The 27152-nt window shown below is 38.2% G+C and overlaps 4 protein-coding genes and 1 long non-coding RNA gene across 7 annotated transcripts in view; 4 read left to right on the top strand and 1 right to left on the bottom strand.

Moving 5' to 3' along the window:
- The window catches only part of Pdzd8 (PDZ domain containing 8), a 14057-nt gene extending 13914 nt beyond the window's left edge, over positions 1-143 (top strand). Inside the window, exon 16 of the mRNA XM_013311866.1 lies at positions 21-143. Within this exon, the coding sequence (XP_013167320.1) occupies positions 21-134 (114 nt within the window). The 3' untranslated portion in view covers positions 135-143. The remainder of the gene's footprint in view (positions 1-20) is intronic.
- Positions 144-3068: 2925 nt separating this feature from the next.
- Sclp (leucine rich repeat containing protein 20 sclp) lies at positions 3069-10027 on the top strand. 3 transcript variants are annotated; one of them, NM_001311884.1, is given in 5 exon segments: positions 3120-3372; positions 8193-8336; positions 8603-8770; positions 9142-9190; positions 9193-10027. In NM_001311884.1, coding segments are annotated over 5 exon segments (528 nt in total). In that variant the 5' UTR covers positions 3120-3212; the 3' UTR covers positions 9200-10027.
- Positions 10028-10316: 289 nt separating this feature from the next.
- LOC106117401 (uncharacterized) lies at positions 10317-11022 on the top strand. The gene is made up of 2 exons (XR_001227877.1): positions 10317-10537; positions 10846-11022. It is a non-coding gene; the product is annotated as an uncharacterized LOC106117401 (long non-coding RNA).
- A 34-nt stretch (positions 11023-11056) lies between these two features.
- On the top strand, positions 11057-11820 carry LOC106117400 (ATP synthase membrane subunit K, mitochondrial). The gene is made up of 3 exons (XM_013311704.1): positions 11057-11156; positions 11266-11350; positions 11727-11820. The coding sequence occupies exons 2-3, from the start codon at positions 11267-11269 to the stop codon at positions 11799-11801; spliced, it is 159 nt and encodes a 52-aa protein (XP_013167158.1). The 5' UTR covers positions 11057-11156; position 11266; the 3' UTR covers positions 11802-11820.
- Positions 11821-13695: 1875 nt separating this feature from the next.
- Positions 13696-27152, bottom strand: part of HERC2 (E3 ubiquitin-protein ligase HERC2) — a 30417-nt gene continuing 16960 nt past the window's right edge. The window contains exons 44-89 of the mRNA XM_013311361.1: positions 26959-27129; positions 26744-26845; positions 26541-26642; positions 26227-26459; positions 26082-26150; positions 25786-25957; positions 25544-25639; positions 25312-25466; positions 24952-25170; positions 24756-24875; positions 24570-24671; positions 24341-24496; positions 24107-24268; positions 23789-24019; positions 23542-23665; positions 23330-23448; positions 23094-23249; positions 22721-22952; positions 22496-22635; positions 22266-22415; positions 22047-22166; positions 21813-21948; positions 21522-21674; positions 21284-21451; positions 21076-21164; positions 20841-20997; positions 20527-20723; positions 19990-20276; positions 19640-19860; positions 19460-19554; positions 19284-19390; positions 18966-19143; positions 18701-18824; positions 18388-18517; positions 18191-18297; positions 17861-17988; positions 17348-17497; positions 17129-17251; positions 16837-17047; positions 16453-16647; positions 16159-16331; positions 15948-16078; positions 15565-15728; positions 15063-15217; positions 14840-14952; positions 13696-14444 (exon numbers count right to left, since the gene is read on the bottom strand). Coding sequence (XP_013166815.1) covers positions 14261-14444; positions 14840-14952; positions 15063-15217; positions 15565-15728; positions 15948-16078; positions 16159-16331; positions 16453-16647; positions 16837-17047; positions 17129-17251; positions 17348-17497; positions 17861-17988; positions 18191-18297; positions 18388-18517; positions 18701-18824; positions 18966-19143; positions 19284-19390; positions 19460-19554; positions 19640-19860; positions 19990-20276; positions 20527-20723; positions 20841-20997; positions 21076-21164; positions 21284-21451; positions 21522-21674; positions 21813-21948; positions 22047-22166; positions 22266-22415; positions 22496-22635; positions 22721-22952; positions 23094-23249; positions 23330-23448; positions 23542-23665; positions 23789-24019; positions 24107-24268; positions 24341-24496; positions 24570-24671; positions 24756-24875; positions 24952-25170; positions 25312-25466; positions 25544-25639; positions 25786-25957; positions 26082-26150; positions 26227-26459; positions 26541-26642; positions 26744-26845; positions 26959-27129 — 7007 coding nt within the window. The 3' untranslated portion in view covers positions 13696-14260. The remainder of the gene's footprint in view (positions 14445-14839; positions 14953-15062; positions 15218-15564; positions 15729-15947; positions 16079-16158; positions 16332-16452; positions 16648-16836; positions 17048-17128; positions 17252-17347; positions 17498-17860; positions 17989-18190; positions 18298-18387; positions 18518-18700; positions 18825-18965; positions 19144-19283; positions 19391-19459; positions 19555-19639; positions 19861-19989; positions 20277-20526; positions 20724-20840; positions 20998-21075; positions 21165-21283; positions 21452-21521; positions 21675-21812; positions 21949-22046; positions 22167-22265; positions 22416-22495; positions 22636-22720; positions 22953-23093; positions 23250-23329; positions 23449-23541; positions 23666-23788; positions 24020-24106; positions 24269-24340; positions 24497-24569; positions 24672-24755; positions 24876-24951; positions 25171-25311; positions 25467-25543; positions 25640-25785; positions 25958-26081; positions 26151-26226; positions 26460-26540; positions 26643-26743; positions 26846-26958; positions 27130-27152) is intronic.

Raw genomic sequence — 27152 nt, 5'->3', positions numbered from 1 at the left:
GGGGGGGGGGGGGGGGGGAGGCGGGTGAGGATAGCGGCGAGGGGCGGGCCTGCGCGCTCACGGCGCTGATGCTGCACTGCTGCGCGGCAGCACAGCTGGCGCAGCGTGCAGATGCCACGGACCCTCCCACCTGATACTACTTAATATAGAGACGTTCAATCTACGTTTGTATTTTATTTCCTTCTACCAATACTTTCGAATTCTTTAAAGTTGATAAATCAATAAAGCTAAAAATACAGGTCGTGAGAGAAATTAAAAAATCGGGGTAGTGACTAGTTTATCCGAATCAATTAATCAATTATTTTTATACAGTAGTAGTAGTCAGTTAAAACTTTCCCTTATAGTAGAGTATAACATTATTATCATAATATATTTAGGATATTTTTTGTGGCCTAACTACGCACTAGACAGACCTTGACCTTCTTAGACTACGGATATACGCAGCTTCCCGGCTAAAATTGTTGTAACATCGAGGAAATTGTAAAGGACAGATACCAACAACCACTCAGTAACCACGTGGTAGGCGTAGGATTTACCACATACTACCCGCAAAATAGGCCAAGGGTACGTGTAGAGTTGGCCTCTAGTGAATGTATATCATAAAGATACCTATTTTCAAATTTTTTACATTAAAATATTAAAAATACCTCAGTAATAACGTAGAAATATCTTACTTACTTCTTGAGCTACAAAAGTTTTCAAATACAATGTCTACAATTTTCTCGTTTCTCTACCATATCGAAAATATAATAACAAACAACATTGCTATACAAAGAAGATATTTACATATAAACATTGAACGAGTTAGAAATAAACGGGCTAAATATGAAACGACGCTTTAAAATTAGTCGATAATATTTAACCAATCTGGAATGTGTCGAAACAAAGAAAATTAACACTCCTTTCATACGTAGATCGTTCAAAGTCCTTGCTTCTGTTAGTAAATCTTTTGTAACCTTGCACCGAACGCAGAAGTTCTATATTCCAGCACAACGAGACGGATCAAAGACCCGAACACGTGGTCAAACTGCGTCGAACGCATTACGAAGACGCGACTGGCTCGTGTCCAAATTTTCCTAAAATAGCACAAAGGATTCGACCTCACTACACTTGCCGGTGAAAAAGAAAAACTTCTGCGAAATGTCAGTGTTCTCATTACGACGGAAAATTTCGCAGATCATTGCGTGAAACGAGGTCGGCAGATGGCGCTAGAGATGCTGCATACTATTAATGAAGAAAAGTCTACAAAGCTAAAAGAAAAGCGCATATCACTTACGCACAAGAATAAATGAGATAATGTTTTTTAAATCTGATTATCCGAAGGCAGGCATACAAATTTAGTCCTAGAGTTCGGAGCGTTGAGATTACTGGTACTTGACTACTATGTTTCTATTCAATGTATTAATACAAGTGCAGCGTAATCGGATACCTCAAATGGGCTACACAAGGCCAGCACATGTCTGCGTTCAAAAGACCCCTACATATTTTCCACGCATACCTAATATTTCTATACGATAGCAAACCTATTAGCTCTTTCTTTTTTGATCTTGTTGGCTTTTAAGAACACCAAAACTAAATTTTGCGCAGTCCCGAAAATTATATTCTTACTTTCATAATATTATCCTAACACGATTGTTTATCTACTGTTATAGACAGTTTTCTATACAGAGAACACGGGACTCGGTTCGCGGACTTGGCAATCGTTCAAGGTTACTAAAATTGAAAATTTGCGTCTCTGTTTGGCGGAAAAACAAAAACATCTCACTCTAAGACGACATAATAGACGTCAAAGTTAAAATTGACGCAAATAATAGAAACTAATTAGATATTCATTGTACAGGCTTCTTAACAATTGCGAACAGCTGTTCAGATTTACAAACAGCATACAGAGGAACTTTGATAATACTAGTACCATGTGGTAGTACTAATAAATAGTCAAGGCTAAATCTGTATATAGCCTTGACTACTCATTAATACAGTTGATTTATGTTTTTAAATTCATTCATCTTTCCTTTCTCTACTCTAATTTCAACCATAGTTATTTACTTAATTCTTTTTATTGTCAAATATTTTCGTAGAGGGATTTTCTTTACCTGTGGCGTTTTTTTTTAAATTAAAATCGTGTTTATATCAAAACTGTTGGCATTTATTTCTGGTCTTACGTCATAAAAAGGAACATGCTCTATTTTACAAAAATCAACTACGTGGTGAATTTGAATAATTGCTTTTTGTCTGTGGTTGTTTAGGGAGAAAGTTAGGCCATTAGTGTAACAATGCATGGTTGAGGATTCAATGCGATACAATGGGAACGAATGAAAATTTAACTATACTTTCACGCTATAAGTATAGTAAGCTATTGTTATGTAAAACATAACAAGTATGGTTGAGATATCAAGCGATAAACCTGGAGATAGCTATCTACATAAATCTAAATTAATTCTTAGGAAGTGACAGCATGTAGCAATCATCCTTTTTACCCCACAATATAAAAAAATATTTGTTTTCGTGGTGTTTGTTATAAAGAAATACCTACGTTTCGTAATAGTGACCTTGAATTTATTAACAATGGTTTTATAGTCGTGCCTGTGATGAATTGGGAAAGTTTGAATCTTTATTAACTCGATTCACTAAAAACTGCACTTAGAATGACTGAATATACTTAGGATGCATAGATTACTCCAAGTTGGCAACAACTACGGTTTTTGAACGGTGAACAGTGAACCACGTTGCTCGAAGTGCGTTTATCGAAGGTTGGTAGTCAGTCAGTGATGATGGTACTGATAAAATCAACAAAGGCAGTCTGATAAGTAAATTTTGACAACAGCTGTTTGGAAACTTGACAAAAGACTGTCCCAAATCACGTTCGGGATCATCGTTTATTTAAGTCGGGAAACGTTAATTCTTTGTGACGGGATTCGCGATAAATTTTCCTCTGTACTTCCGCGAGAAATCAACCTGCGTGCAAACTGCGCAGCGAACGGCGTGAGCGAGACGGAAAATTGTTATTGTTGTTCTCTCCCTCCCGCGCCACGCTTCTTTGTTTTGGCGACGGTATAAAGGCTGACGCAGCGACCGCGTTCGAATACTAAAGGTGGTTGCCGCTCTGCCAGGCGCGTTGCGTTTCGGGGCGGTGTATGCTGGTATGCTCCTGTGATAGACTGTGTATTGACTTCAAGGACTCAGTAGTGCAGTAGTGTTAATCAAGTGCAGTGATGAGGCCACCGTCTGAATACGAAGGTGCTAGGATGCCTGCGGAGGCGGAGGAGGGAGACCCTAGGGCCCCGGCCATGATGATCTGCGCCCGACTAGCTGGAAGAGCCATCATCAGAGTCGTCGGTCGTTGTGAGGATGCCCAGGAAAACAGTCAACTAGGTTAGTGTAATATTTAGTACAAAGTCCATTAATTGAAAAAGAAATCAAATAGAGATAAAGGTTTAGGAGCGGTGTCAATAGGGTACTTATGGTACGGACTACGAAACGACGGTTGTAGTTCGAATCCGACATTCGATTGGACAATTTCGAAAACTGTGTGGCGCAAGTTTACTTCGTGATTTATTTTTTACATTTTCATGTCCTAATATTATTATATTATTTAAAGTTTCACAAAGAAAGAAAATGCTCACATAGAGGGATTCCCTTGTTATTTTAGTGTTGTAATTATATTCTATATCTTAAGTCGATTGTATGGATATAAACATTGAAATAGATAAGATATGTAACAAGTTGTAAGTAAACCAGGCAATCGTGATTAGCATTTAGCAGACAATAGTCAATTACGTTTTTAGGATGCCAAGTTCACTCAACCGTTTTAAACTGGCGCGCTTTGTGTTTTGTTTTGCTTTATACAAAACAATTTCGGTAATGTGCGTGGAAATTACTTGATTAGCAATTTGAAATTAATCTTAAGTGCCTCAACTTCTGTTACAATTATCAGGAAAACATAACGGGAAGATTAATGTCTCTAACCCAATTGATTAAATATATAAGAACAAGAAGGAATATATTGGGCTATATAAAATCCAATTGTTAGTCTCAGTATGAATCATAAATATTATCGTGAAGCTATTACTAAGTCTACTTAATATTATCAAGGTCAATGAACTTTTAAACAACAAAAATGAAAGGTGATCTTGACCTCTTGGCTGAATATTACAAAATGATCTACTTGTTACCAGATAATATACGTAGTGCAAGTCTTCGTGTACATGCAAAGGCATTTGCTAGTTTTTGCCGTATCTAAGCCGATGTAATTCGCAATAAAAGGAAGTTTTACTTGGAATGTCAAGGATACCAACAAGTTCAACATAGCAAATACATCAAACAGTCGAGAGTGCTTATATATGTTTAGTTTAGTGATGCAGTTTTAAAATAACATAGTATATAAATAATCTGCACGAAATAATGAGTTCAACTCCAAATGTTGTCAACTCCCGAAATTACCGGTTACCAGAATAGTGAGTCACGTTAGCATTCGGCACTTACAAAGATCACTATATTACTGTACATAAAAATTACCGTAACTATTCTGTTTGTAAACATTTTTTTTCAACTTTGTCCCCCTCAACATATTATTATTGGTCATATAGGAAGACAGTTTATTGTTCTAAATAAGAAAAAAAAAAGAAAACATATGACGCACAGTAAACCACTTACTGAATGAAACCTGTATTTACAAAATCTGGTCTCCAAACTTTACAAATTGTTAAAAGATACAATTTTAAATGTACCACAAGACCATGACGCATCTAATTTAAGCAAATTATTTCGCATACATGAATATAATGACATGGTTATGAGATAATACATTTCCACATGTGGAATATTGTCAATTTATTACCTAATACCGAGTTTTAAACGAGCTAGAGAAACTGTGTTAAACTTTACATTTAACTTATTATCAAATATCTACGTAATCGATTTATATTTTATGCATAATTCATTTCTAAAGATATCCGTTATCTCTCTTGACATAATAAACTTTAGCGGGTTTTTTTATTTCGTCGATTTTTACGACTGACACATTTTATATTACTGGATATGCCTGTTGCATGTGAATCATACTGAACACATATATATATATATAATCTGTTGCAATCTCGTTCCGCTTTAAAGCCTGAATACAATGAGTGAATCCGGTGGCTGGATACATTCAGTCACACTGCGTTACCGATCTCGTTGTCCAAGACAAGAACACAATTCTTTTTAAAGATATATAATAATTTATTTGTTCCGTTAACTGTTGTCTGCTCTGAATATTCAACTCATATGACTAATGATAAAGGATTGGAGATCGAAGTATGTGAAAATTAGAAAGCTTTTTAAAAGGAGCTTGATTTTTAGGTTAAGGTACAGTGACGTAAATTAGTGATGATTAATGTCTAAGTATTTGAACATTATTGTTAAAATAATAATTGAATCTGTTAATTAAGTGATGATTGAATTGTATAATAATTTGTATATGTATAACGTAATCTATTAATCTAGGCAATCACGCCCACGCTCGAATGCGTAACGGTTATACGACATAGATTTCGCTTTCATACATTGCGATACACATTTTACAATTTTTCCAAAAAAATATTGTAGAACACGTTTTCATTTATAATCAAAGGGAGTTGATAGTCGAACTTAGAACCTGAAACGTAACTATACCCTAACTTAGACGTAGTTATAATAAGTAAAATAAATGTAATCAGATTAGATTTGTACTTAATGTCTAAACATTACAAATATAGAATTAAGTACTATTATTTTAATTAGGCGAAATATGTTACCACTTGCACAATTTTTAAAATAATGAACGTTCTCTGTTGCATTTTGCTTTCGCAAACGCGAAGACTTAGCATCAAAATTGTGAAACTAAGCGAGGTCATTTCGCACTTTTGTACGTAATCCACTTAAAAGAAATAATTGAATTAATTGGCAATGAAAAACGTATTTACGTAACTTGGAAGAAAAGCATATTTGTGTGTGATTCTTTCGGCCGGCCCTATCAACTTTACTTAGAAAACGTAGGTTACACTTCGAGTCTAGGTATCCGAGGGCGCGCTCGACAAGATTCAGGATAAATCCCTTTTATGTACTCTGTTACTGTTAACATATTATTTCTATATTTTGGAAGTTGATGTTAACTGTAAATTCATAGCCGTAAATGTTTCTTGTAACACTTGGTCGCTGGCGGAGTAAGTCGTAATTTCTAATATTAGTTCGTAATTTGCGGAAGAGAAATGATTTTGCGCAGCTACGAGTTTATATGACTGTGCGCAAGGAATGAGCCACGCGCCCAATTACATACATACATGAAGCGTGTCTGAATTTAAAAGTGAATACGATCATCCTTGACATCGATGTATTCAAAAAATTCGTACGAAATTCGAATTATTCTTAGCTAATTATTTTCCACTTGAGATGTAACAGTTATTCCATTACACTCTATTTTGTTATGAATAGTTTAATAGAAATATTTACTGCATTATGCCTGTCCTGAAAAACAGGACAATACAAAGAACTGAAAGATAAGAAAGAAATTACATTCTTCATGATGAATATATAGAGAATAAACTGCGGTAACTTTAATCAAATGATATTGAGTTTCAAACGTACGTGACCAACATACACTTTTTTCAAAAGCCTTTATGGTCGCAAAGTTGTTTCCTCATTGTAATCCATATATTACGTTACAATCAACCCCCGGAAGACATTTCATACCACTTATCACGAGAGGTGACGTATTTCCAAGTACATGTAATGAAGCACGAGTGCTGTATGCATTGTATTATGCCCTGCATCGATATTACATTTTTTGTGTGTTGTTTGCGACTTTCAAAAGAATATATAAACAATTTGTAATGAAACGCAAACCTCTTAGTGTAGTTAATGAACACTCTTCTGATGTAAACGCGTTAACCTTACGATTTTATGCCATAAATGGGCAAACAGCACTGTAGAGGCCGTTGTCCGCATAAAAGTACTTCCTTACAAACTTGCAAATATCGATCAAAGTGAAAAATGTACTTAATGTTATTTTATATAAACAAAGAAAAAAGTAACATGACGTTGGTATGGTATCTAGGCCAGAGTCAACCACGCTGAACCTTTGCGGGTTGGTGGACTTCACATCAATTTCGGAAGTTCTCGCAAATATAGACAGGTTTCTTCACGATGTTTTCCTTCGTTTCAAAGATCCGTTCGCTATAACTTGTTAAGTTCAGTTCACAATTTGATGACGACAGCTTAAACATATCTTGGTCAAGTAACAAAGTTTGCAAATATTTGAAGACAGATATACATTTGTCGCTTCACATTTTGAACTTTGAATTTCAGAACTGAAATATTGTAAAATGGTAACACCTTGTCCCACTGTATGTCATTGTCAAATTTTTTGACATGTGTCACTAGTACAAAAACAAATAAAATAAAAATATGTAATGGTTTTTTTGCCAATATCATAATTAATAGCAACTACATGAGTCATATACTACTACGTACCAACAAAATAAGTTGATAGCTTAGATTTCCATAGTATATTATCAGCATAAAAAGCATAAATTATTTTTATAAATAGCATCTTTAAAACGGACTGGGGCGGGGTAAAAATAGAACGGTAGTAAGTAGAGTAGAAACTTTGAGCCGTAGTTCTTGTGGAGTGGTTGTGGTATAATGGCACAAGCTGTTACACGTGTAATTTTACGATGCGAAACTGCACAAGAGACGGAGGCACTGGGTATGTTAGTTCATAATTTCATGATCTATTTCAGAAGAACATGACCTGAATTTCTCTTACACATTGCACTTCTAAATCTAGGTTGAGATAAAACATAAAATTCTAATATAATCTAGGTTTCATTCAACTTATGTCATAGTCTATTTTAGATTCTATGCCCTTTTATTTTTCAATGAAATGCCTTATTGAATAAAAACCGATTCATGTAAATTGATATAATAGTTTACTCGTTTAATCTAAAATAAAAAATACGAATAATTGAAGAAAGCATTTTCCATACTTTAATAGTAATAGATCCATAGTTCAATGAAAACAGAGGTATGTCAGAATGTTGCAATAAAATTCCGAAAATATACTTTTCTAAAACATCCTGTTGCAATTCAACAGTCATCATGAAACCAGTGCCAAAAACTACAATGTCATTAGTTATTTTATAGGTTTTAACATTGTGTATTTTTCAATTTTACAGATTTATCAGAATGCCAGCTGATGCAAGTACCAGATGCAGTATACCATTTGATGCGGCACACGGAACTGAAGAGTTGTGACCTCAGTGGAAATGTCATCACTAAGATACCACCTAAGTTTACTGTTAAATTTAGTTTAATCACAGGTTAGTATTGCTGTCACCATAATATATTCTAAACTCACTAGTTTCCATGACTAACTTACATAATATTGTATCTTTTGCTATTATACATATTACAAGGATAATATTGATAAACAGAGGAAGTACTAAAAGTTAAGAATCTTCCTCACATACAAGACTTCTAGTCTGAGACAAAAGAACAATTGATTGGTGACTAAATTCCTAAACATCATAAATGACAATTATGTTAATTTTATCTTAAACAAATAAAAATACAATTCTATTTACAGATTTAAATCTCTCAAACAACCAAATGGCAAGGCTACCGGATGAGCTCTGTACACTGGCATGTCTAGAGCGGTTGGACATCTCACACAACAGCTTTGTGTCTCTGCCACAAATCGCCTGCCAGTGCCCCAGCCTGCACACACTGCTGGCACACCACAATCAAATCATTGGTACTTGATTCATTGTTATTATACCATATGTAAGGTAATTCATTACCTTAAGGATTTCAGAGATTAGATCATCAAATAAGTATCCAAAACCTTTTTAAAAATGATATTTTTCATACATTATCTATTTCAAGCAGACAATACCCTTTGTCATTTTGTTTATTTTTAATTGGATAAATATGTAATACTTAAAAATGTATCTGCAGTTCCTCTTGCGTTACCATTAAATAAAAAAAACTAATAAGGTATCTTAAAGTTATTTTAGTAACTTTATCTGTATTTTAATCTATGCAACAGCTGTTTCACATACAGCTGCCTCACTTTTTCTCTGTTTGGCAAATTTAGCCTAATTGAATTTATGATTTTCTTTACAGAAGTGGATGTGGACAGATTAGCTAGATCAAGAGCTCTCGAGTATGTAGACCTCAGTGATAACCCAGTACCTCCAAGAGTGCAAGCAGAATTAAAGCAGCTTACTCGACCTTCAGTGTCAATATCGGAACGAGAAAAAGAAGATTGGGAAGAAGATCTCTTGATATAACTGATTATGGACAGTTTGTGCAGTGATTGTGAAGGACTGGAGATATATTGTACTTAATAACTGTGACTATGCATTGTCCAACACATGTATCAATACATATTGTTATCCTCCCACACTCCTTGGAATGACAGAGAAAGCATTATATTTTTATACAGGTTTTATGCAGTGGAAACTCACTTTAAGAGTAACCTGGTCCTATCTCAGCTGTGATCTATCAATGTGTGTGGAATGTTAGTTTTATTAAGAGTATTATAAAACTCATTATAATAAGGCATTAAGGTTATATGAGAGATTAACACTGTCCGCTCAAATACTATTCTTGTATTCCTCAAATGGTACTTAAGGATACTAATTTTTTGGTATCATGACAATTATGTTAAGATGTTTTTGTTGTATTAAAAACTAGTCGAATCGTACATAACATAAATAATTATTTTTAGACAATTTTTGTATTTAGTCGCTGCTGATTATATTTTCTAGAAAACATGAAAAACTATATTGTATTTTTTTTACGAAATGACCTACAAACTTTTACTGACAAAAACAAAGAATGATAATTAAAAAGTGAAACAATGAACTATGTGAAATATTTTTTACTGATTTTTCTCAATTAAGCTTTATTTGCATTACTGGATTAAAATAAAAAAAATTATTGGCTATATGTTTTGCAATCGAAGAATTGTTTATTTGTTAATTTTAATTAAAAGGTAAAACATATGTATTTTTCAAAGTGATAACTAATAATAAAAGCATATAATGCTGAGGTTTTGTTGTGTTATTTACTGAATGTCCTTTCATGGCTACTGACTAGTGTTCAGTTGTTTTCATCATCAGAGTATCGGTGCCCGTTATTTTTTTTCGACGTGCGTGTCGTGGAAAATGTTACTCCAGGCCCCCCGGATCCCAACTCTACTCTCAGTAGTTTCCATCCTATTCCTTTAAAATAAACTATTCCTTAAAAGAACCTTTTCGAAATTCAAAAAGTTTTAATGGTTTTACAGATAACAATATTGCTTATGACAAATGACAATACAAAAATTATCAGAGCGCAAAGCGAATATTGAACATTTACTTTAAATGATTGACAAAATTAGGACATTGGAATTCAAGACTGGGTGTTTATAATATACATTTATTTATATAACGCTATGTCTGGTCACGGAGATGACCCATCGTTAAAAGGATTGAGCCGATATTTCAACAGTCAAACCGATAGGGGACGAGCAAATGTTAGTATCCTGGTCAGGTAAAAATAATTTATAAAATGTCCATAATATGAAAGACTAATTCAAAGTTTTTTATACCTTAGTCATACATAACATATAAATAAATCAGTGTATTTATATAATTATATCATTTAGTCTCGACGATGTATCGCAACTTCTGGCTCAATTGTAGACGATGAGTAGCAATAATAGAATTTTGTTTCAATAATATTAACAAAGAGTATATAAAATATTAAGCAATAATAAATTCCTACCACACATAAATCTACTTTAGTGTGTGATTCTATAAGTATTAAATATTTATTTTATAGGTTTCCAAAGTAACTATGTCGCTTGTGGCGATGTACTACGTCTATTACAAATTGTCGAGACCTAAAAAAGGAAAGAAGAAATAATCGTAAAAGTTTCAAAAATGTGTATTTAATTTTTATTGGTTTGATTTGATTCTGTACCTACTTAATTTTGACAATATAATTTTTTTGAAAGTATCATGTTGTATCGATATCTTAAAAAAAACTTGTGAAACGAAACGTTTTTCATCTGTCAAATGACAAGTTATATCTTTCCCTCTTCAACAATTGATTGAGGTTGTAATTACATAAGGCTCAAAATTTACTATCAGGTAATTTTCATATTACTTTAATTTATAAAGCGTAGATTATTTGCTCACGTTAATTAATCTGATATCTAATTGCGAATTAAAGCTGAATAAAATTTTTTCTGTTATATAGAATGGCCGGAGATTCTGTCGATGATTCCCAATTAAAGGGATTATCCAAGTATTTTAACAGCCAGACTAACAGGGGGAGAGCTAATGTAAGTATTGAATTGATTTTCGATAGGCACAATTTGATCTTTTTAATGCGATAAACATTTATGTGCTTAATTTTTTGCCTACAGTAGTTTTGGTTGTCAACTCGTCATAGAAAATTGTTAATTTTTACCACATTGAGATGAATGTATTTAATTTTTTATTAAACTCTAGACGTTTTCAATTTGAAATCCATCCTCTTGTTTAGTGCTTTTTTCTAAAGACAATTTTCCATATTCATAGCATTGGATGATCTTTCTATATATTAGTCCTGTGTAGACTTTTTTTCACCCTTGATTTTAATATGTAAAATTCATTGTTACTGATATACCTTGCTGAACCAATACAATTCAAGATAAATATTTTTTTGTTCTTTTACAGACTGCTAAAGCAACATATGCAGTTTTCGGTGCTCTTATATTATACTTCACCTTAAAACCGAAATCCAAGAAGTAATCAATGAACTGCTAAATTTTATTTAAGTGCAAATTATGTTTAAACTTATGAATTTTCTTAAGTTCAACAAGCTGTAATTTAGTGTACATTAAATCATGTGAAACAGAAAGGATTTTATTATTTTAAAACAATATGTTGAATTTATTTTAATTCTATAACACTTGTCAAAACAACAACATTTAAAAGGAATCACCAAAGTTCATCAATTTTGTTTAAAAAAATCACATAGTTTTAATATGACAATAAATTTCATTGGCCAAAATATTTTATACATTTGTTTATTGAAGGAAAAGGATTTATGGTATTTCTCTTAAGTTGAAAAAAGAACAAGTTTTTATAAATTATTTATTTGGTATACATATGCAGAAAATAAATAAATAGCATTGGACAGACCACAAACATCAAATTATATACCTTATAATCGAGAAAGAACAGTCTTAAGAAAATATGGATTTCTTTGGTGTTAAAAGAATAGTATTTTTGGATTAATACCTATTTAGAAACATCAAAATATAGGGTAAAGCAAAGTGAGTTAATCATGTTAAAAGTTTAATATCAATATGGTTTAAATTACATACTGAATGAGCATCTACTACTTTGTGCAGGCTAAATTTGTTCAGTATAAAAATTATTTCTAACAGCAAAGCACTAGCACCGTATCTAAAGAATGTGTGAAATTAATGTACTAAATACCACTGGAAAATTTACAAGTTCACTACATTTTAACTAATAAGTGCAGGAAAATTCGAATTAATTTGTAATACGTGATGAAGAGTTTCATAAAAATAATACTGTAAATAAAATATAAGCATTATCCAATATCACATATCAATAAAATACATGATTACATTCCTCCGACAATACTATGACTAGCATTCAAAAATTGTTCACCAAACAATTTCCATAAGACACTCTTCACACATCACTTAATTTCAACATCACAGTTGTGTGAAGCTCAATCTATTTTGGCTCAATATATGGTTAATTTTCAATCCAAACATGGTTTCTCACTGCGGAAAAATTCAAACAAAAACAATTTTTGACACATGAAGTTCATTTGACCGGTCACATTCGTGAGACTTCCCTTGTCTAGTGTGATTTCACATATTATATAATTTTACATTTCAAAATCAATTTAATAAAAATTATAACAGTGTTCCGAAATTATTTTTATTACTAATTTCTCGGTATATTTGAAGAGTTTGATGTCAAAAAATTTGGGATTTCTCCCTGGCTTTTGCCACGCAACATCACACTTCGTCCACCCGTTCTGAGAAAATTACATAATGTTTTTTGTTTGTATTTTCAAGCAGTGGAAACACACGGCTATATTCATCATATTCACTTTATCGTTAATAAATCACATACATTAGAACACCAATGGAATGACATTGTGTCGCCTCGTTGCACATTTCGTACGTCTAAGTTAAAATATTTAGAAAAGCGTAAGCATTTGTCATAAATAGAATAAACAAAGCTACAAGTATTATAATAAAAATTCTAAAACCTCAAAGCACTATTGGACTTCGATTGTATTTTTACAATCTTACATCAAACACATTACGCCACATGAGAAATATCTCCAAATTATTTATTAAAATATAAAAGGCCTCGAATAAATATAATATTTTGAATATTTTTAGCATATTCCAAATCTCGGTCATTACTTCTCATTTTAAAATATCCATTCAAACTTTTTATTTTAAAAATACAATATCCAAATAAGGAGTATTTTATTACATGCAAATGAATGTTGTATATAGGGTGGTATTGCTTTGTTTATTGTAATATTAATATTTTTTTAATATTTAAAAGTATACTTGTTTCATACTGACTAATATTCAATATTATTAGGTTGTTTTATGAATCTAGGTTAATTAATAAATATTGTGAGGGCTGGTAAAACATTATTTTGACAACAACTATGAGTTAATGTGAATTTTGTAATACTCTATCGGTGGTTCAGATAAGATTTTCATTATAAATACGATTTTACTGAGAATATTTTGAAAACTTGGTGATATTTTTTTGCATAAAATTAGCGTCTAAATGTATGATAAAATCTCATCAATGTCTATTATCAATACTAGTGAAATTTTAATAGGATACTATGTAATTCTCTACAAATATTTTCTTTGATTAAATTCCTTATTGCACATTTGTTGAGATTGATATGGATGATCAGCGAGATCTGTGTATTTTAACAGCTTTCGCAATATTGTAATTAAGAAGAGGAAGAGCTAAGAACATATCTATTTCTTGTGCCACTATTGCCAACTTATGCACAAAAATTTGTTGTGTTATACCAATCTAAAAATATTATCATCATCAAGACATATTTGATGTAACTCTAATGATCTTATATATAATTATTAAAAATTGTGGTTCCCATAATCCGGCTGGTGAGCCATAAAGAAAAGGTTTAAAATCTTATAAGTAAATTTGTGTGATATACGGAACTAGAGCCATGTGGGCGGGCGCGTGAGGGAGTAGAGTGCGGGCGCGGGGGCGGGCACCGAGGCGGGTGTGGGCGTGGCGTCGCCGTCCGAGTCAGACTCCTCGGAGGAGATGCGCTCCGCCGCGCTCAGCGCCACCCGCGCGTATTCGTCCGTGTCGATGCTCTTACAGAAGTGGATGGCGTATCTAGATGTTACATAAATTCATTAAATACTCGCGTCTTGATCAAAAATATAGACTTCAATTAAAAATAAGTTAGTAATAAATATAGCCTAGGTCGTCCAAAGATAGTGTAGTGATAGTGTCTTTCCAATTGTGAAGGAATTTTTCAAATTGTTTTTGCAGTTTCGGAGTCTATTCAATGCAAACAAACAATCAAGTCTTGCCTCTATATAATATAAGTATAGAATAACGGTCGCCTGCCATTTCATCCGCGCAGTATAAAAATAAAAAAAGTAGCATATAATATTACCATCAATGCATCAGCTATCTTCCCGTCAAAGTTAGGTCAAAATCTTTGGCATTAAACAACTATCTTTAAAAACGCAAGATATGTTGACTTGGTCATAAAAAATTGATACCTTAATTTCTCTCGTAAAACAGCTTTGCATGAGTATCTTGGCATCTTGAGAAGGAAGAAACATGTGTAGCTCTCGGGCAGGAAGTGGTCAGGCGGCTGGTACTTGTCCAATACCTAATGAAATAAATCAAGTTTAGTCAAAGGTTAAAAAAAAATTAAAAACAAAAGAGATTTAACTAGAGTCGAGTGAGAGCAAGGAGGTTAAATGAACAACGTTCACTCACTTGTAGAACAAAGTCCCTCTGCCTGGGATCCTGCGGGGCGCGCGGCAATCGCGTGCGGCCCCACACGAAGCGCAGGAAGAGCGCGCGCTCGCTGCCTGACAACTCTTCCATCACCTCCCAGAACCACTGCACCAGCGGCGCGTTTGGGTCTATACCTACATTACATAAGTTGTATTACTAATATTTGTACCAAGAATACAATGGATTCGATTTAAAAACATCATAAGCTTGGGGCGTCCAATTAGATAAGAACGTCAGAGGCTCAGATGTTACTTGTCTTGTAATTTGCAATTCCTGGGTTAAAATCCCGCCGTACAAATGTGTTTTTTGATTTTCATATGTACATTTATCGGACGTTCTTACTGTGAAAGAAAACATCGTGATGCAACCTCCATTTATCTGCAAAACAATTCAAAGATATGCGTCCTTAGGGTAGGCTCCGAGTCCCTCAGTGGGGATGTATAGTGGGCTCATGATGATTATCAGTTTCATTTGACGGTACCTTTATAGGTAGCGGAAGCTCTCAGAGCCTGCACAGGTATGTCTGGAGAGCCGCAGACGAGGGTCTCAAGCTCTGCAGCAGTGAAGAGCGCCAGCAGCGGGGAGGGGATGACGCGCGACATGCCGTCCCGCACCGCCACCACCTGCTCGTCGAACTCGTGCAGTCTGCATGTACATAAAAGATATTAACATCATCAGTGCCGCAGACTCGCCCTACGTTAAAAAAAATAATGAATAAAAAAATAGCTTTAGTCGAGAAATTCGCAAAACAAAGGCCAAACAAACATATAGTCTAATAGGTTCAAGGCCGTCGATAAATGTGCTTCGTTGAGATATAAGTAGCAGCGGTACACTTATCTTTGCTCTTTATTAAAATAAAATTACCTGTAATGTAACGCGAGCTGCACATACTCGTCCTTGTTATCGGGCGTGACACGTTTGTGCCGCGTCGACAACGGTACCTCGTGACCCGCGGCGGATGGAATTGAGAATGGCAGCTCCAGGTTTTGCAGTTCCTATTATATTTATATTTTTATCATAACTAACATTTTATGAACAAATTGCTTTTATTTTACATATTGATTTTGATTCTTACCTTGTTGGCGGGCGTCATGTCTCGTATACAGAGGAGGGCAGGCAGGAAGTCTTTGTCGACCTCGGCAAGGTCCTGAGGGCGCAGCGGCTGCCCCGCTAACTGTCTCCACACGCCCTCCGCAAGCGACAGCGCCAGTGGCGACCCCGTGCGGATCGCGATGCCCATCAATACACCTAGTCACAAATATAACAATACATCATACATCTGCAGCTACATGGCGTTTAGTTTGTATGGACGTTGGTAAACTATTTGTTATCCTGCTTTGACCTTTAAAAAATAAAGAAAAAAACTTACCTAGGAATCGGAAGCAGTTGAGATGTAACGGCGTGTTGGCAGTGGGATTGAGCAGGAAGGCGTCGCGAGAGGCACCCGCGTCGCCGCGGCCGTTGGGCGTGGCCATGAGCAGCGGCAGAGAGCCATTCTGCAGCTCCTCGCACATCTCCGCTATGCTCTCGCTGTACCCGCCGCCGCAGTCGTCCACACTCTCACCTACACATCACAAAACCTTTATACAATGTTTTATATGGATGTAGAATAAGCTTCACATCCATACATACTTTTCTGTAAAATAAGAGTTCTTTTATTGCAATTTGTCTCAAGCTATTCAACATTATTAACGTTCAATTTTAAGTTGATTGGACATCTTTTTAAATTAAATACACTGGTACGTTTACTGACCAACAAACTTGACTTTCCACACACGATGTGGCAAAGCGAGAGCATCCTGTGTGAGTGCAGGCAGACGCGCCACCATCTGGCCAAAGACGGAGCGCATGCCACTAGGCCCCGCCAACCCGCTGCCGCCGCGCCGCGCTCTCCGCGCGCCCACACGAGACAGCTCCACCACTGGGCCGTGTTGACGCTCGCGCACCATCGTCGCCATTATCGCCTAACATTACACATAACACAGTCAAGGTCAAGGCAAACACAAAACTGACTATCTGATCTTTAATCAATTAAAGTCACGTACCTTTCTAAATGCTGCCTCTTTGACACTATAGAACAACAATGTTCTCAATTGATCCAATGGTCCGTCCAAAACCAATAACGAGAGATTCGGACACACTAATTCCGAAAACTGATGAAGTAGCACCTGGAAAAATAAAAAAAATATTGAAGATTCCACATGATTTTTTATGCCAACTTATTTTTTTATAGAATATTATAAATTAAGATGAATATAATTTACCAATCTGTTGCAAATTAGTTGCGGCGAAAGGTCGCGCAGCAAATGGCATTCGAGGGGCGGGTCGGGCGGTGGGCGGGGCGCGCGCGGCGCCTCTACGCACAGCGCCACTGTGTGAGCACTGCCGCAAGCTACTTTCGTCACGCGTTTACCCTGGTAATTAAAATTCTTATTACTAAAAATAATCTTAACAGGAGCTTAGACAGAGACGTCAAAATTCATTATGGGTATATTCAAAGATATCTGAACCGATGAGAGGCGCTGCTATCGCGCTTGGTTCAGTCAATATATAAAACCTACTTAGACATAGAAAAAGGCAAAAAAATAACAGGATAACTACACTATAAAGAGGATCTTGTGACATTTTTTGATGTTGACAGGGGCGGCCTAGTGAGTTGTCATAATTTAGTTTGACTTAAGCCCACGAATTCAGATAATCTGGATAATGGTTTATACCAGCCGCCAATTTTCTTAGACTGAATCCACGAGCTACTGGTTATTGGCTATAATACACACCTGTAAGGCCATCAACAGCCGTGGACGCTGAGCGGCGAGCGTGGTGCCGTCACCGAGCTGACCCTCGTCGTTGTCGCCCCACGTGTATACCTCACCCGTGTCAGTACATGCCACGCAATGCAGACTTCCTACATTAAACAAGGACACAACAATTATTATAAGTAAGAAGGTTAAGAAACAGATACTGAAGTACATTTGAAAATATATTTTAGTTTACTCTAAATCATAACATGAAAGCGTAAATTGCGGTAATGAGATAATTTCCAAGAGATACTTCTTTCTACGTTTTATTATTGTAAAACAAGCTCGAAATGTATTAAAAAAAATTACCAGTCGCAATCGAAGTGATAACTTTGCCTTGCATGCCTGTGACGCGCATCGGACGGCGCACATGGTCGTAGCTGCCGTGCCCCAATCTGTGGTAGTCACCTTTGCCCCTATCAAATAAATAATTTAGGTAATTGCCCGAAAAAAAAACCAAATACGTTTCTTAATAAACAATGGTGATTTTTTTTAAGTGAACATACCAAGTGTAAACACTTCCGCACTGACATAGAGCAACAGAGAACTGCGAGCCACATTCCACTTTGATAACACGCAGACCTTTTAGGCAGTCTATTCTCATCGGTAATTTGCAGCCTTCAGAACCGCCACGACCTTAAAAATAAGTATTCAATAGTAGTAGTAGTAATACATGACTATAAAAGAAGCAATCCTCATTACAATTGGATTGACATTAATCTTACCAATTATAAAAAGCGAATGTTTGGATGGATGGATGGGTGTTTCCGCATGGATGGACTCGGGGGTCATAACTAGTATGTTATAATGTGTGGTTACCCAGTTTGCCGTAATCGCCGTCGCCCCAGGACCAGACGTTGTCGTCACTAGTGATGCAGAGAGTCTGCGCGTCCCCTGAACCGCACGCCACGTCTATCACACGGTATTGTGACAAAACCTCCACCTGAATAATTTCAATGAACATTTAAAAGAAACTTCTCGATATAAAAAAGACATAAACATACATGACAATTTAAATCTTTACACAAGATTCAGTTGCTTTCGTAGCGCTTTAGTAGTATTACAGCCAGATGTTTCGTATTACCATCTTGGGTACGAGCTGGTCTTCAGAGTCGCCGTGTCCTAGGCGTCCGTATCGTCCCTTGCCCCAGGTGTAGATGCGGCCGCGCGCGGTGAGGCAAGCTGAGTGCGCGCCGCCGCACGCGATCGCAACCACTTCCAAGCCGGATAAAGTTGTTATCAGCTTCGGTCGATCGTAGCTCCTATGGACAGTTTTCACATACATATTTTTAATACAATAGCTGGTAACAGATGACCACGATCTTTTGTGGAAATTTAAATTTTCGAAATATATTATGATAGAACATTACTGTAATTGATTTAAAAAAATATAATATCTCACACTCTATTGCCGTGTCCCAGCTTGCCGTCTTCGCCCTCGCCCCAGCTGTACACGTCGCCGTCTACTGATAGAGCTAAACAGTGCTTGCCCCCAGAGTTGCACGCCACCTGTGTTTACGTTAATATATTAAGAATACTCGTATTACGGTAATATGATGTTGATGTATATTTACGTACCTTAGTAATAAAAACATGTTGAATAGACGCTAAAAGTGTAGGCTGCGAGACAGAATCAATACCACCTATTCCTAAACGACCTCCTGCACCGTATCCTGAAAAATTATCATCATAAAATAACATATAAAAAACTTTAATAATTTAATCTTTAGTTGAGTGACCTTAAAACCATAAACATACCAGTGGCATAGACTTTTCCATCAGGCGTGACTGCAAACAAGGTCTGTTCGCCGCCCACAAGTTGTACGGGGTTGAGTGCGGCGAGCGCGGCGCAGGCGGCGGGCGAGCGCACTTTGGCGCCCTCTACACCGCCCAGCTGACCTCGGTGGTTATGTCCCCAGCCGTATACCACGCACCCGCGCGAACCTCCAGACCACCAACCAGACCATTCGTCTGGTCGCCTAGTACACGAAATGTTGTAATGGACAACTTAAGCTTAACATTTTTATTAATTGTGGAGTCATATTTTCGTTTAAAATACGCTCTTTCCAATCCAATCTTCCTAGGAAATATGTATTACAAACACTTACTTATTAACCCAATGTAACAGCTGTTCATCATGTTGTTTTGTAAACTTTGTATTATCCTCCCAGGGTTGTTGTGCGTCGCCGGCGTCTTCGTTATTATAAACGCCGAGGTCTGCCAGCCGCTTGCGCACGTCTGCAAGGAAGGGTGCGGGCATCGGGGCGCGTCGTAACAGAGCGTCCGCCGTGCGCATGCACAGGCAGTACCGTTTAAACCACGCCCACCGAGCGCTCTCTGCGCCTGTGCATACCCGTGAATCTATCCGTAGTCCGCACGCGAGCCATGCTAGCTCCTGACAACAAATAATTTTATGTTAGATAATAACTATTTATATAACACTAGCAGTTTCCGGCGACTTCGTCCGCATAGATTATAAAAAAAATCTAGTAACAAATATTGCTTGTCAGTCGAGGATGGTGTAAATTCCCAACGGTGAAAAAAAATGTCAAATCGGTATTCAGTATTTTCGGAGCCTATTCAATACAAACAAATAATCATATGTTTCCTCTTTATAATATTAGTATTAATATGCAAATTTTTACTTTGAGGTAATGCGTGTGCAGTAGATGCGTGCCGGTGCGCAGCGCAGGCTCCTCGTGTTCGTACTGCGCCTGCAGCAGCTGCGGCAAGCGCTGCAGCGCGGGCGGCGACACGCCCCCCACGCCCGACTCGCGCGCACCTCCCATCCCACACACCACACCGCGTAGTCGACGCACGCACCATACACGAGCACGCCACGCTAATGCAATATTGTTATTCAGATTTTAAAATGAAAATGACGTAGAACTGGATAGTCTTAATCTTATTATATTAATGACATTGAATGCTGTATACTTCTAAAAAATTGTATACTTACTCAGTGTCGGCATCTGTGCACATATAGCGAGTGCCTGTGCGAGTCTCGGCGCGAGCTCGTGGTCATTGGAGATGGCCTTGAGCAAAGGACCGTCGAGCAAGCGCCACGCTAACTCTACAGATGGACATGATAGGACGCAGCGATCCGATCCAATCTCCTAAAAAAATGTAATGTACATCGTTTTTATTAAGTAGTTGTTTTTAGCACTTATATTCAAAAAGAAAATATTTCTTACGGTCACTGCATGTATTGGATGAACCGTGAACCTCCATCCCCATCCGTTCACTGATCCGTCACTCGTGAATCTCCATCGTAATTCATCACCTGTAAAAAAATCTTACACATTAACACGCGTATACGCACACAAGCACGCTAGTGCATGTACATAAAACCACACCCACATGAATATGAAAAACAATAGTCTTAATATACAGGTAACTAACCGTTGACTAGTATTTCCTGCGCCCAATCGGCGGGCTCGCGTCCGGAGCGCGTGGCGAGTACACGACCCGTCACATCGGATATCGTCAGTGGATCATTGCGGCGTTCCGTCGAGCAACCCGGCTCGAACATTACGCGTAAAGACGTCGCCCCCGGAATCTTAACCACTCCTACATGATAATCATATTAAATAACTTATCCTATCCAATTAAACAAATTGCATTTTTCCGTGTATTATACCTGAGATATCGGTATCGTCAGCGTAAGGATGTGGGCTGTCGACAGTAGTGGGCTGCAGGGAGGAGCGCCCGCCGCCTGCTGCAGCCTCTTCGAGCTCGCATACACACACCTCCACTACCATATCTGCTACTTCAGGCTTGCTCGCACATAGTGCTGTATAACGACAAAAAATTGTATGTCATTTTAAGTAACAATATCTCTGTAACTGTTGAACGTAAAGACAATTTTTATACTGAAAATCGAAACTCGTAAGATATTAGAAAATATTTAAAAAGTTATTAATAAAAATACCCATTAAAACATCGGTAATAATTTTGACGGCATTGTTAGCATCAGGCACGCGGCCCGCCGCAGCGAGTTTTAACAGGTCCACTAGCGCCCGAGCGTCGGTCTCGCCTAAGTTTGTAGTAAAATCATCCAGCAACAACTAAAAGAAAACAATTAAGAGGATAACAAAACGTACAAATTCTTTATATTGTCTTATTTATAACAATAAAAACGAAATACTATAATAATTAGACTTACTTTAGGCGCCTCCGCTTGCTGCACGGTCATCGTCGCAGCGGCCACAGATACAGCGCTTGAGGACATTAAAGTCGAATGCCGTGAAGATATAGATCCACTTAGAGGACTGCTTGTACCACTCTAAAAGACAAAAGAAAAATATAAATGCGACAGTAGCATCACATTACCCCATTTCCACCAATCATGACCTCTCTGAATCTACTTAATATATGTACTTACTGGTAGCGTAGTCTTGTCAGCGGGCGCCTCCCCGCCGCCTGTGCGAGCGTCTGCCTCCGGATCCTCTTCCTCCACATCCAAGCTGATAGACACCGGCGTAGAGGAACACGCCTCGTGCGACCGTAATGCCTCCACCAGTAGACTGCGCGCCTTGAAGTTACAACAGAAGTTATTTTAATATTGACCAAAGACTAACCCGGTTTCACGTAAGCGTGAACTTTTCTTATTACCTGAGTGATATACAATGCAAGTAATATCAAAGATAACGCATGTTGGACGGTGACGGGTGGTTCTAGAGGTAATGACGCCGACGCTAAAGACGGCCGGGGCCCTTGAGGCTCTTCTATGCCCGTCTCTTCGGCGTACAAGCCTAAAACAAAAAGTGCAAAGTTAATAATAATTTACCGTTTATGTAAAAAAAAATAAGAATTAAGCAGTTATATTATTCAATGTACCTAAACTGTTAGCTCCTAGTGGGTCCTTGAGGGTTGGGAACGGCAGCGGTACAGGCAGCTGCGTGAGAGGTGGGGGGTTAGTGTGGGATCGCAGCGCCCATGCGGCCGAGTGGGAGGAGCCAGCGGCGGCGCGCTGTACGCCCTCCACGCCCGCAGCGGGGGCCGGCCGACGGTTCACACATGTCGTGCCGTTGCCCTGCTGCCCATGGTCGTTGTCACCCCACGCCCACACCTAAGAAATATATATATAAAATACATTTTTATTATAATTTCAGACATATTTCCTTTACAGTCTATTTTAGCAGCTGTCACAGTATTTCGGAGAGTTATTATCAAATCATTTATCTAATCAATTGGTTATTTATTACTATACCTGATTATCGCTGGTGACGGCAAGGCAGTGCAATGCGCCCACCGCAACGTGTATGACCTGGCGGCCACGTAGCGCCTCCACTAACGTAGGCCGACGCACATGAGCATCCAGCCCATGCCCCAGACGGAAGTAGTCGCCTTTACCCCAAGTCCATACCTATTAAACCATGCAACAACCATCGACTAAATAAAAGGTACGATATTGAAAAGTGTGATAAATTCAAAAGTCATACATACCTCTCCGTCTCTTGTTAAAGCTAAGCTGAACTGGGCACCACATTCCACTTGTATCACTCCTAGCGTATTCAGTCTCTCAATATTCATGGGCACAGCGCACCCCTCTGAACCACCGCGACCTTAAACAATTATAAAAATAGTTACACATAAAATTATGTAACTCTTGTTGCAGAGTGCTAAATGTAAGCAAAAAATTGATACTATAAACTTACCTAACTTTCCAAAATCTCCATCACCCCACGAGAACACTTTCCCACACATCGTCAACGCTAGTGTCTGCGCATCACGAGACCCACAGGCCACTTGCACCACCCTGTACGCAGCTAAAGCCTCCACCTACGATTAATAGATTGAACGAAATCGTCAATTATCTGCTGGCTAGTTTAAAACTTACGGAACTTAATTCAATTATTAAATAAAAGTTATTAATTTACTGTTAAAGTAATATTCAAACCTCACCATTTTCGGCGAGAGCTGTGTGGTATCATCACCATGTCCCAGCCGGCCATACTCTCCCAAACCCCACGTGTATAGATGTCCGCGGGCGGTAACACATGCGCTGTGGGCGGAGCCACACGCCACGCCCACCACTCGCTCGCTGGCTAATGCTTCTATCATGCGCGGAGCTTCTAACGTGAGCCGATTGCCGTGGCCGAGCTTTCCGTCCTCGCCTTCACCCCATGAATAAACCTATTACAATTTAAATATAGTTTCAAATCTCCATTAGGCGGGTATTTTTCGTAACGCCGATCAGTCTACTAGGAAATATTAAGTGACCTTTCCGTCCGCGGTGAGCGCGAGGGCGTGTTTGCCGCCGGAGTGTACCGCAACGCGGCGCACAAGTACGTGTGCGAGGTACGGGTTGGCGCGCGGCGTCGATACGTTGTTGCTGTGACCCAGTCCCAGGCGGCCGTTCGTGCCCTCTCCGCACGCGTACAACTAAAGGAAAATTACAATTAAGACCTTTTCTTCATAAAAACAAATAATACCATTCAAAATGATGACGCTTACTTTGCCATCATGGGACACAACGAAAAGTGTCTTCGACCCACCAGCAATATGGATCGGCTTTAACGCACTCAAGACGGGCGAGAATACGGGAACTTTTACTTTTGATCCTTTAACACCTCCCAACTGGTCTTTATCATTCAAACCCCAAACATACACCTGTCAACAAAATTGAATCGTAAGATTTATCACAGTAGAGTTTAAAATCGAATCACAATAAAGTCTAGAGTACCTTAGGGCAATCACTTTGAGACGATCCTGGATTACATTCAGTAGAAGCTGCAAGGGTACGATTATCTTTCTCTATCCAATCTTCAGCTACGAAACTCATGCTCTAAAAATGAATGAAAATAAAAATTAAATTGTTTAGTTTTCGAAACTGTTAAATGTAAATATATTCCAATATGTTTTTGCTTACAGACAAGACTTCCGAGTAGAGAGGATTCGGTCGAAAGCCCGTGATGTATAATCCATGTACGCGACAATCTGCATTATTGTTTTGGGGTTGCTTAATACTGATCTCTATACAGGGATAGAACTGAAAAAATAAATAACATATTACACCCATTTCACTCTTGTCATATGTAACCATTGGAAATTATCGTAAGACGTACCTGCTTGCAGTCGGCCAGTAATTGTATCTGTGAGAGGTGGGCGGGTGGTCGGTCGCGTGTGGGCGGGGCGCACTGCACCGTGTGCAGCAACAGCATGGCGTCCTCAAAGTTGACACCCGCGCGTACCGACAACGACGCCACCGCGTACTTGCCGCCCGCCACGCCCACACCCAGTCGGCGGATACGCACCGCCGAACGCATTTCCACACGGATCCAATGCTGTAAAGAATATTTTTTATTTGAATTTAGCAATGAAAACAAAATAACTTGATTAAATATACAAAATTTTCAACCAAATTACACAATTAAGTAGAAATTACATTTCAAAGGACGGATTGTAAGGTAAAGAGTAGGTTGTACCTCCCCAGTCCCGCTGTCACTCTGCCAATACGTGTGAGGCACACCATCTACCAAGCGCCTTGCACCGTGCTCCTCTCGGCTGGAGGATACGCGTAGCGCTCGGATCGCACCACGCCAGCCTACCGCCGCACCGCTAGCACTTTCACCCCACTCCGCTGTCAAAGATAATGAAGCAAATTGTTATTGAAAATAACTAGGAATAATCCATTTTTAATAGTTGTTACGTTCTTACATTGATCTGTGACAAGCTCCATCTCACTGACTTGACCCGTCCATCCTGGCTGTTGCGGAAAGTCAACTCGCAAGTCGCGTCCGTTACCAGAAACCCCTGTAGATGTGTATATCATTATGTAGCTAAAAAGCTATTCAGAAAAATTGAGTATTTAAGAGTATGGATATCATATCAATTGTAATTATTTTAAACGATTCGACGATTATTTTAGGGGATCCTTAGCCATATTTAGTCGAATGTACCTGTGACGGTGCCGATGCACGTGTGGTCAATGCAGCCCCACTTGTAGCGAGGCTGCGTGACGGCGGCACGAACGCGTACGCGATCACCCGGCGCGAAGGGCGGTGCGCCAGACACCACCTCTGCGTGTAGTGCACGTACGCCGTACACGCCCCCGAGTCCGCGCCACTCCACCTACCACAAACATATTATTAGTAAAAGAGATATCTTCGGTGCGCAACATACAAAATTGAGTTATTGACGTCGTATTAACATGGCTAGGAAGTCTATGTAAAAAAATGAATTGAAAAGTACGTACGTGCAAAAATACATTTTGTTTGTTATCACGCTCTATCTTTTGTACTTGGCCAACGTCGCCCAAGGAAACCTGAAGAATTACATTACGAGTTTTAAAAATTAATATCTTTTACACATTGCAACTGTTGGAACAATAAAAAACTTACAGCTTCATACGCCTTACAGCATCGTACAGTCATTCCTGGAGCTATGACGTCAGAGAGGTATTGAGCGTACTCCTCCTCGGACGAGAAACAACTGCGCCAGCGGTACGGCGCCGGTCGCTTCTCCTGCTTCGACGTGTGCGCCTTCACCTCTGACGTAGACTCGTCGAAGTAATGCTGCTGTTGCTCCAGTAGATATGCGACCAGTGATTCAACAGTCGGCACGAAGTTACCACCTATATGTTAAGTGTAGTTATAAAATATATGTAATTGTTGAACTATTGAATTAAATATGATTTTAATGTAGGAAGGTTTACCCAATGTTTGAATAGCTGCATGGACGGCATGTCTGGAGAAACCCATTTCTATAACCTGCTGTACTTGAGACGAGTTCGCCCATGAGTTTAAGTCTTTTCTTGCTAAAATAAGAGAACAGCTTTTATCTATAATGTTCATGGATAGAAAAACACTAGTATGAACTGAATTAGTTTAACACATCAAATATCAACATCGAACTTACATAATGATGCTGTACTAGTAGAAGGACCCGTAGAGAACTGCAACGCATTACTCTTGGCCACAACTGGCACTTCCGGTGGGGAATCAACTTCTTTTTCATCTCCTAGCAAACGAAACAATATAAATTATATATCAACGATTTACTAAACATTTCGAAAATCACAAATTCATACTGTAATTAGTTTTAAAACATTACGGGTTTAGTAACGCACTGACCAGCGACGTGTGCTGCTAGTTGTTGCACTAAGGCGATGGCGGCGTTGGCGAGGTCTCGTGGAGAGTGCGATCCTGAGAGCGGGCTCGGCCGCACCGCCAGCGCGAGTAAACGTCGCAGTAGAGTGCCTTCTGTGCCTATACCCATACCCATACCACTTCTTTCCAATGTACCTGGTAACACATTAAACAAATTA

Source organism: Papilio xuthus, unplaced genomic scaffold, assembly GCF_000836235.2.
Source record: "Papilio xuthus unplaced genomic scaffold, Pxut_1.1 DF827680.1, whole genome shotgun sequence".
Classification (NCBI taxonomy): domain Eukaryota; kingdom Metazoa; phylum Arthropoda; class Insecta; order Lepidoptera; family Papilionidae; genus Papilio; species Papilio xuthus.
This window is presented reverse-complemented; position numbering and strand designations above follow the sequence as displayed.